Source organism: Biomphalaria glabrata, chromosome 3 (assembly GCF_947242115.1).
Source record: "Biomphalaria glabrata chromosome 3, xgBioGlab47.1, whole genome shotgun sequence".
Classification (NCBI taxonomy): domain Eukaryota; kingdom Metazoa; phylum Mollusca; class Gastropoda; family Planorbidae; genus Biomphalaria; species Biomphalaria glabrata.
The window spans coordinates 25,921,269-25,932,091 of record NC_074713.1 but is presented as its reverse complement, the minus strand read 5'-3'; the positions used below and the strand labels follow the sequence as shown (position 1 = coordinate 25,932,091).

General features: G+C 33.5%; 1 protein-coding gene across 3 annotated transcripts in view; it reads left to right on the top strand.

Annotated features, from left to right (window-relative positions):
* The first annotated feature begins 1,176 nt into the window (after window positions 1–1,176).
* The window catches only part of LOC106069582 (protocadherin Fat 4-like), a 102,040-nt gene continuing 92,393 nt past the window's right edge, over window positions 1,177–10,823 (top strand). Inside the window, exons 1-2 of one of the 3 annotated variants that reach the window (XM_056024227.1) lie at window positions 1,177–1,228; window positions 10,184–10,701. In XM_056024227.1, the coding sequence (XP_055880202.1) occupies window positions 10,199–10,701 (503 nt within the window). In that variant the 5' untranslated portion in view covers window positions 1,177–1,228; window positions 10,184–10,198. Of the gene's footprint in view, window positions 1,229–2,423; window positions 2,667–3,139; window positions 3,166–10,183; window positions 10,702–10,823 lie in introns of those variants that run through there. The other 2 variants (XM_056024226.1, XM_056024228.1) reach the window with 2 other exon arrangements.

Sequence of the window (10,823 nt, the reverse complement as noted above, 5' to 3'; positions counted from 1 at the left end):
CTGGGCAAGGGTTGTCTCAAACTTGTGTCAAGACAATGTCTCACACTGATCTACTGATATTACATTTTACACTATTAGTAGATACAAAAGGCGATTATGAAAAATTTAAACCTTTTTTAGAAAAGCGCTGTAATAAACAATAGTCTGAACACTGTATTTTTTGTTACATTAAAAAAAAATCCAAATTTTGTTTCAAATTTAATAAAACTAATTTAATAATATAAAATAAATATAATATTTGAACGTTGACTGGTTTAAAAAAAAAACACTTCATGAAAGCCGATAAACAAAGCTAACATGTCCACTTCTCTACGTTAAATGAGAACACTCTCGAAGTATTGTACTTTCATGGAGTGCACTAGCACATGTGAATGAAAACACTCTTACAGCATTTTACTTACATGGAGTGCACTAACAATCTCGTAGTTTCAGAAACTGAAACAGCTCCAGAGTTTCTTCTTATATAGTCAACTGTTGGCTTATAATAAATCATATGCAAGCACACTTACACACGCGTTCAAATTTAATACTGCAACCGTGTAGCTTACCCAGCAGGCAATTCAACTTTTACCTACACATCTTTCAAGTTCGATTTCTTTCACTTGTTTAAGATACCAAACAAAATAATTAATTACCAATAGTTAATTAACGTATTGATTTATTTATTTTTTACTGATTCTTGTGTTGTGAGGTAAATGAAATGATTGTGCAAAATTTCAGCTTAATCCGAGGTTGAGTGTTGGAGAAATAACGTGTACAAACTTTTTATTCATACAAATAGACAAAGTGAGTTAATATAAGCTTTGTAATTAGTTTGTGCTTCAATCGAAAGAGACTAGCAATTTAATTTTACAGTGCTACAAAGTTCCCCAAATACCTTCTAAATTACATAGCTAATCATTTGTATATGTTCTGTTCACCGGATACACCAAATAGCTAGCTTTTTATAGTCATCCGCCATTAATGAAAATATTCAATTATACCTCAGTGCAGCACACAGAGTACATTTTGTTCCATGTCATTTATTCCTTGATCTCTCTATTGATATTGGCCTACGTTACTCAAACCCCATTTGGTGAAACAGATGTCGTTCAACTACGCCCCTGTATAGTACAATTGTTAGTATGGTATTCATTGATTAAGGCCCTGTACCAGCTAGACTCCATGTCTGCCTAGATACAAATCAAATACCTGATCTGCTTACATTTCCCATTGGATTACACGGACGGTTTGAACACAACTTCTTGTCTCAGTTTTAACTAGATTCTTACGTGGACATTTTTGGTTTCGCTATTTTTGGACTAAATGTGTACACAAATAATAAATGCTCTTTTTCAATCCTATATTCCCCACACCCTTTGTGTGACAATTATGAAGTTTTATTCCTAGATAGCATTTAAAAATAGATAGAAAGAAAGATAGATTGAAATGATATTTACAAATGTAACTTGGCCTACAATATTGTCTTTTCTGTATGAAATAAATTGAATAAAGAGCTGAGAGGTGATTTAACTGTGTTAAAAAAAATTGACAAAAAAACAAATCAATGCATAACATTATACAACAAATTTTGAGCCTTTGTTTTAACCCCTGTAGGAGTTGCAACTAGGAAGAAATAGAAAATGTTATACTTCAGGGAAAACCTTTTTTTATGAAAAATTTAAATGAACTCTAAAAGGAATTCTGTTTGTAATTTATAATCATATTGCAAATATTTTTGTCTAACAAAATTATTACTGGGGTTCTGACATGAACAAAAATCTAAATCTAGTAATTTATAGTTATACAAAATTAGAAATCTTAAGAATTTCCGTTGACTGCTTAGAAAATGAGAATAATTAATATTTTTATTTGCTTGTATATTTTTTTTTTAATCGCTGAGCTATTCAACAGCATGAATTATTTTATAACATCAAAATTAATAATGCTAGTTATTTTTACATGTTTTTTAGTCTAGTTTAATCATATTCAAGCTAAGAGATCAGAATGTAGCTCATTTTACAGAAATTATCTTCCATGTTTCTATAACATTTTTTGTACACAATGGACCTCATTCACCAATCGTAAACAAACAAAATTTAGCCACGTGATAATATTGATAAAACAGCGAAAAAAAACTGTCACGTGATAGCCATTGTGTATAAAAATTAGATCGTAATTTGTATGGCAGAGATAGAGAATCACGTGGCTAAATGAGGTCCATTATGTCATTAATGATGCAATTTATCTAATACCAATCAATTTCTGGTAATTTAAATTCAAACAAATATGATCTTTGTTTTGTTTTAAACATGCCTTGTAAGAGACGAGTCAACATTTTTGAAACACCAGCCTGTAGAAAAAAATATTGCATTTTTTTTAAAGGAAAAAATAACACAGAAAGTCTTTTGCAAGTGTGAGCTTGCGCTCCCAGAGCTAGTTTTATATGCAATTTTAGCTATTTTTATATATTTTATTTTTATAGGTTAGTGTCAGATTTTATAATTGTACTTCCGCATATTTATATAGGTTAGTGCGGGATAGTATAAAAGTGATGTACTACATGCTGTCTTAAAACAGTTCAGTGTACAGTTGACCAGTGGTCAGTATAGTATGTCTGTGTGACAGCCGAAGATCTTTGTGGTCTGTCGTGTAATTATTTTATATTTCTGTACCTGGGACGGCCTGTAAGTGTAGAAATATTTTATATTTTTTACTAGATCTATACTATGTGTAAGGTAGTTATATTATATTCTATTAGGACTGATGGACGCCGCCATCTTCAATACAGCATGTTGCCAACTATTATGTACATCTTCAAGACAGCATGTAGTACATCACTTTTATACTATCCCGCACTAACCTATATAAATATGCGGAAGTACAATTATAAAATCTGACACTAACCTATAAAAATAAAATATATAAAAATAGCTAAAATTGCATATAAAACTAGCTCTGGGAGCGCAAGCTCACACAAAAAATGTGTATCATTTTCTTCATGGAATGTTTAAACATTAAAATACACTCCGACGGACAAACAAAGCAACATAGTTGCAGGTATATTACAGTATATAGGTAAAAAATCTTTTATTTATTTCTTTTTGAATATATTGTTTTACCATTATTGGACCAGTCAAACGATCGGAGCAACGACGGTGCGGGGGATGTGCATGAAATTCTTGGGTGAGTTATTATTTTCACTAAATGCCCTAAAGTGAAACGCTTGGTATTATTGCCACCCATAAGGACAAATGCGTGGAGTGGACCTAGCTAATGTTGTAACTGAGTGCTTCAAAAAAAAACCACATCAAATTTCTTTTTTTTTAAATTGTCTGGATTTCAACAGACATAGCAAAAAGTATGGAGGTGGAAGAAATGTTGTTGTTTTTTTTTCAAAGAAAAATATTCATCACAAGATACTTATCTTTGAAGTTATATTATACTACAGAAAGCACTATGTGCGCAGACATTTAACATTTTATTTATCTTTTTTTTTATAAAGCGCTACTTTCATGCTTATAGCTTGCTCAGAGCGCTATGGTCCAATCTCATTTGTGGACCGGTGGGGGAAGGGGGTATCTGGGAGAAAGTTTTCCTTGCTGCCTTTAGGCGCGCAGTAAACACTGACTGTGCTCGAGTCTGGTGTCGAATCTCGAGCCCCCTTCATAGTTAGCCAAGCCAAGCCAAGTTCAAGCGTACTTTGCCTCTCGACCACGCTTCCCGAAGTAATGGAATTGATGATTAAGATTTTCAACTTCATTATAGGCTAACTAAAACTCTTAGCAATTTCACTTAAGGCCATGAAGATGCTGATCTCCTGATTCATAATAAAGTTTATTGGTTATTGAAAGGAAACGTTTTGAAGAATTTAGCTTTATTGTTTACTAAAATAAAAGCATTGTTTTAAATTTGGAAAATATTGTTAATTGCACAAACGATCCAGAAAAAAAATATTTCATGGTGGATGTTTTTTTTTCGTTTATGCCATGCACCTAATTGTAAGTTTCAAGGAATACGAAAAAATTTTTTTTCGATGTTGGAAAAATTAATCTTTTTTTGAAAACAAATTGTCGCTTTTTAGGGCAAAGATTTTGAAAGCAAAACTTGAATTCCAAACCTGTTGAAGTATTTTCGTTGAATTTGAAACCTGTTGAAGTATTTTCGTTGAATTCCAAACCTGCTGAAGTATTTTCGTTGAATTCCAAACCCGTTGAAGTATTTTCGTTTAATTCCAAACCCGTTGAAGTATTTTCGTTGAATTCCAAACCTGTTGAAGTATTTTCATTGAATTCCAAACCTGTTGAAGTATTTTCGTTGAATTCCAAACCTGTTGAAGTATTTTCGTGGAGTTCCAAACCTATTGAAGTATTTTCGTTGAATTCCAAACCCATTGAAGTATTTTCGTTGAATTCCAAACCTGTTGAAGTATTTTCGTGGAGTTCCAAACCTATTGAAGTATTTTCGTGGAATTCCAAACCTATTGAAGTATTTTCGTTGAATTCCAAACCTGTTGAAGTATTTTCGTTGAAGTATTGAGAAAGAAATTCTAACGTGGTGACTGGGGGGTTAGGCGCTCGGCTTCCGAGTTTTGGGATTTTGAGGACGCCCCTAAGTCCACCCAACTCTAATGGGTACCTGACTTTAGCTGGGGAAAATGAAAGCGGTTGGTCGTATTTCTGGCCACATGACACCCTACACGCTAACAGTTGGCCAAAGAAACCGATGCTCTTTTCATCAACTGCCACATAGATCGCAAGGTCTGAAAGGGGTACTTTACTTACTTTTATAATTATAATATTGACATTAGCTTTCGAGGGGTTAAGCGCTTGGCTTCCGAGCCTGGGATCCTGGGTTTGAATCTCGTCGAAGACTAGGATTTTGAATTTAAGGATTTTTAGGGTGTCCCTGAGTTCACCCTGCTCTAATACGTGCCTGACTTAAGTTGGAGAAAGTAAAGGGGGTTGGTTGCTGTGCTGGCAACATGACACCCTGCTCGTTATCCATTGGTCAAACAAACAGATGACCTTAACATCATCTGCCCTATGGATCGCAACGTCTGAAACGGGAAACTTTTTCTAGCTATCTCAGAACAACACTGTTAAATATGAAGAACTCTGAATGCCAGGGTAACAGAAATATTTTTTTCGCCCTTTTTCGCCCCTTTAATATCGATTTTGGCAGCTTTTGAAATACAGTTTCTAGATTTAAACAGGAAAAATATTTTTAAAATTCTTTTTAAAAAAAATGATACATACATAATTAGGACAGAAGACGCAAAAGTAAAGTAGCAATTATACATAAAACACTGAACCATAATCTTCAAATACTAAAACAAAATTTAATAAAATACTCAGAAAGACACAAAGATAAAAGCACATTCCTCATCTCATATGTTAGGACAAATTTGTACAAATACTCCTTCTTCCCTAGTGCTATTAGAGCATGGAATAGGTTGCCTGAGCTAGCCAGGAAAACCAGTGACTAATATGCATGACTGAATGCATGAAGCGTAGGACGTAATCATCTTCTTTTTTGAAGTAACGTCTGTATTATATAAGATAAGATAAGATAAGGGACTAAATTATGGAAAAACAAGATTACAAAGAGAGTTTGTGTTACACAAACTCAGAGGCGGCCCCCGTCGAAGTCGGATCCCTGTCGGATCTGCATATTCGCAAATAATATTCAATAGGTGATTTAATTTTGATGTAAAATGTTTTACACGTTTCGGATGTTCCTTCAGAGTTGAAGATAATTACTTCCTAGTCCAAACCTCCCGCAGGACGACGGGGGATGGGAGCGGGCAGGGTTTGAACCCTGGGCCATCCATAAATCTGAACGACAGTCCAGCGCGCAAACTGCATGACCAGGCAGCCATCTGATGGTCAAAAGTAATAATGTTTCAAAGATTCATTTGCCGTAAATTTAAATTTAAATTTAATAAAAAAATAGTAGATTATTTTAGTATATTAAAACATTACAATATTGATCAAAACGTTTGGAAATGAAAATCTACCCCTTTTTTTTTACACTTTAAGTTTAGAAATTGAAATTCTACATCTTAATCTAGTCTATTTTAGTCTAAACTAGATCTAGAAATTCTAGATCTAGACTCTAAAATAATTTTAATTAGAATATAAATCCAGATGTAGATATACTGTAATAAAAATCTAGATCTAGTTTAAAAAATCTAGATTAGATCTAAATCAAGATATCATTCCTTTTTTAAACGCGAGTCACATAACGAGGCTTAATAAACATTACTATACTGAATTCTTTTTTCATTTCATTTGAAGAATTAATTCCATATAACGTCAGAGGGAAAAAAAAACACTACGTCACACGGCCTAGCTAGACTAAAAATCGCCTTCATCTATTAGAGCCATTTATCGAGTGTTCATAGACTTTGGTGCACCGAGTGCGTTCTTTAAGCATTTCATTTAAAGAATTCATTCCATATGACGTCAAAGGAAAAAAAAAACACTACGTCACACGGCCTAGCTAGAATAAAAATCACCTTTATCAACACGAGCCATTTCTCGAGTGTTCATAGACATTGGTGCACCGAGTGCGTTCTTTTAGCATTTCATTTAAAGAATTCATTCCATGTGACGTCAAAGGAAAAAAAAAACACTACGTCACACGGCTTAGTTAGACTAAAACATGTTTTCATTAATACAAGCAATTTTTTCGAGGGTTAATAGACATTGGTGCACCGAGTGCGTTCTTTTAACATTACATTTAAAGAGTCCATTCATATGACGTCAAAGAAAAAAAATTCCATTACCTCACAATAGGCTAGTACCGGTACCATAAAAAAAATGTCTTTATTTACACGAGATATTTAACGAGGGTTCATAGACATTGGTGCACTGAGTTCTAATAGATATTATTTAAAAAGGATCAAAGCCACATTGTTTTTGCGTTTTGTCTGTCAGTCGGTCTGTCCGTTATCTTGATATAAAAAAAACAACTAAAAGTTATTAAAAATTGATTAACCTTTATTTTACGTTTCAAAAACATCGCAATAATTTTTAGGTATGAACACAATTGAAAAGTTTATATAATAGATTGTTCCGGATGTTTGTATAAATAGTAAAAGAAAAAGAGAATTTCAGATAAATGTAATACCGTTAATTAAATTTTTTGGATGGTCTCGTATAAAAATTAGATGTACTACAGCCACGTGGAGAGATTTTCATACCTTACTTTGGTGTTTGGATTCTGTTTTCCTTAAAAATCGTAACATAATATTAACGATAATTAGATTTGTTAATGTTTTAGGTAGAAAGTTAACTGTACTGTAAGAGAGTAGTGAGTTAAAATATTTTTCATAAAAATCCATAAAAACATTATTTCGTAAATGAGAAGATTATTTGTTTATTAATTAGAAGAGGGAGTTCAAACAACTATTTGGCGTTAGTAGATTTTTAAATAAATTCGGAAATTTCTGGCGACGATTTGTAATAAACAAAATCCGGAACTTTCTTTATCGATTACAAAACTTCTATGTTATGTTTTACAAGAAAATTAAATGTCTAAAAAGTAATTTTCAGTAATCAATTCTAGTAAATTACTTTTTTTAAAAGCCTTATGCGATTTCAAACAATCATTAGGCATAATTCATGTTTTATAAAACAATATCCGGAACATTTTTACACTTAATGAAATATAAGTCAGTATAGAGATTATGATTTAGCATTAATATGCTATTTACATAAAAAACGGAACAACATATTATTGATAATGTGTTTTTGCAACGTTTAAGCATGGAAATTGAATGTAATATAAGTTTAGAAGAGCAAACAAACATTTGTTGGCGTTGATTAGTTTTGCAAAAAAAAAAATCCGGAACAATCAATTTTAGATACTTAAAACTATTGAGATGTTATGGGAGGAACATTAAAGGGTAAATCAGATTTTCAATAGCTTTTAGTGTTCTAGTTTTTTAAATCTAATCGTGACGGACAGACCGACCAACAGACAAAACGCACAAAAATAAGCTTCTTTTATTCGGATGGGGGCACTAAACAAAAAATAAATAAAATCTGATTTTTAAAAAAAGTTTAAGGAATTGGTTTAGCACCTGATCATGTTGCGACGTTACGCTACTGCACGAAAATCGCTGCATAAAAAGTCCATTTAAAAAAATGTGCGTGATATTTACATACAAAGTGCATTATTAGCCTTTATAAACAAACAAAAATGTTTTCTTTTAATTTTAGCAGCTAGTTGACCAGAAAAAACGTCTTTAACTATTATTTGTATTTGTTGTAAACATTTCCTGTACATTTTAAAAATATATTTGACTTAGTGATACTGAAAATACACAAAAATTGTCCATCTTTGTTAGCATATTGTAACATTGCCTCCCTTACATTTACGTAATTGTTTTAGAATTGGTGTATTTTTATGAAAAAATCGCTTGCATAATTAATTTTATAAATTAAACGGTTTGCTTTTAGAAAACCAAAAGTAGCCGTTGCACCTAAACTTTTCAAGCCGGATTTAATGATGAAATAATATTTTTCATATCTCTTCTAGTTTTCGAGATCTGAGTGTGACAGACGGACAGACGGACAGACGGACAGACGGACAGACGGACAGACGGACAGACGGACATTTTGCACAAACCTAATAGCGGCTTTTTCCCCTTACGGGGGCCGCTAAAAATTGAGAGAAGATAGTGAATTAAATATAACGAAACTAAGCTACCAGCGCACGAACCAGCAACCTTCGATAAGGCATCTCCGCCCTAGCAGTAACGTAGTAGGCGAGATTTCCATAAGAAAAATCTTTCTGATCCAAGCGATTTGGCATGCATTGACCTACCACCCCAGTAGTCAATGGCCACATTTCCCGCCTAGCTCCGCCTCGTCACACCCGACTTCACCAACAATTGATACCAGAGTCGAAACTGACAGCCATTAGGCATTTATGAAACAAACAATGGCTCTATTAATTCATCTCTCAATATAACAAGTGGGCACCATAAATACATCACCCTCGGAGGATAGGGGGAATCAACATGAAGACGTAGATATAGTTTATTGAAGAGAAGATTTTCTAGTTCTCTAGCCAAATTTAAATTATTTTCCATTTAAACTTTGAAAAATTATAACGTTCAAGATAGAGTTTAGTGTGGCCAACGAGCTAGTAATTCTTTTCTCAAAAACCTACATCATCTGTAAAATTTCTAAAAATTTTCTTTTTGTTTTTTTAAATCTAACATTCATCAGTTATTAAAAATAAAAGAATCGCTCTTTGAATTGTATAAAGTTCTGTCCTATTATTTTACATTCTCAGGTATATTCTATTTTTCTTCATAAGTCTTCATTTTTTAATAAGGTAATCTTGGAATCGTACTGCTAATCTTAATTATTTCCATAAAAATGTCTCTACTAAATCAAAGAATAAGTTTTTAAAAAGGAGGCTATGAGTAAACTTCTAAATTGTAATTTTTAACTCTTTCTCTCCTAATTGACGATTACCATCGTTGATTAGACCTCATTAAATCAAATTAATGTTTGGTTGTATAAACTTGACTTTGTGTTCTATAAAAAGAGCATGCATTCCCCTTTAATTCTAGACCAAATAAAACAGTTTCTGATAACAAACGAAAAAGTTATTGAAGCTTAATCATAACAAGGTAGTGAAATAGTTATGAGCAAACTGAAGAATTCCGTCAGAATGAGGATTATTAATTACGGAGAGAAAGAGTTTAATTGGGTTCTTTTGGATGACGAATTGGCGACCAATATTCAATCTCCGAAAGTAATGTGGATCTATAGACTTGTGCCACAAACCATATAGCTAAATTTATAGGCCTACTGTTATTGTTTCTTGTCTTAATAACATGTGCTTAATCATTAGTATAATTTCAAAGTTGTAGGCTATTAAACCTACAATAATCTTTAATTATGTGCATTGCTAGTATCACACAATTAGTTAAATAACAGTAAAACAGCTTTAAAACAAGGTTATTTTCGGGTCGAATTAATTTGAATGAAACATTTAATGATAAAATACATCTCCTAATTCGGAGTTCAACTCGCGTAGAAAATCTGTTCAAAGTATTGAAATAATGAGTGTCAATTATTTTATATAATTAACAATGTGTTGTGTTTTATAAATGATATGGTGAAATGAGTACTGCCTTGGCATATAGTTAATAAAACTGTTATTTTTAAAACACGTTTAGTTGAGCAAAAACAGGATGAGCGGCCTCTTGATTGAGCCGAGTAATTTCAGACATTTTGGACCACGTGGTATATTTTACAGATTGTTGGCATATACTGTTGTCATCGTCTGCTTAGCTGACTCAAGCAGGTCGCAGTCATGCGTGCCTACCGACTGTATTACGTCACAGTGGACAGACTGGACCGAGTGTACTCAGTCTTGCGGAACTTCCGGCCTGAGGGAGCGGAAACGAACAATTCTGTCTCCGGAATCGTGCGGCGGAACATGCTCCGGCAAGGTCATCGAGAGTGAGCCTTGCAACGTGCGCTGCTGCGCCGAGAACTGTGACTTCACGGCCTGGACCTCCTGGACATCCTGTCGTTGCTCATCCAACGTCTGCAGTGACCCTAGTCCATGGTCAGTCTGTGTCCGGTACAGGGACAAGGTGAAGAACGCAACTTGTGGAGGCTACTGCGATAACATCATCTTCCAAACACAATGCAACAAGCCTTGCTGTTACAAAGATTGCATTATGGGAAGGTAAGGAGAACACATTTTTTTGTTTGTAATTAAATCTAATGACGTCTGGCTAGAGTGGGAGAGATCAACGGGATAACGGTCAGGTAAAGAACGGTCACTGCTAGTAGACTTACTATATCTAA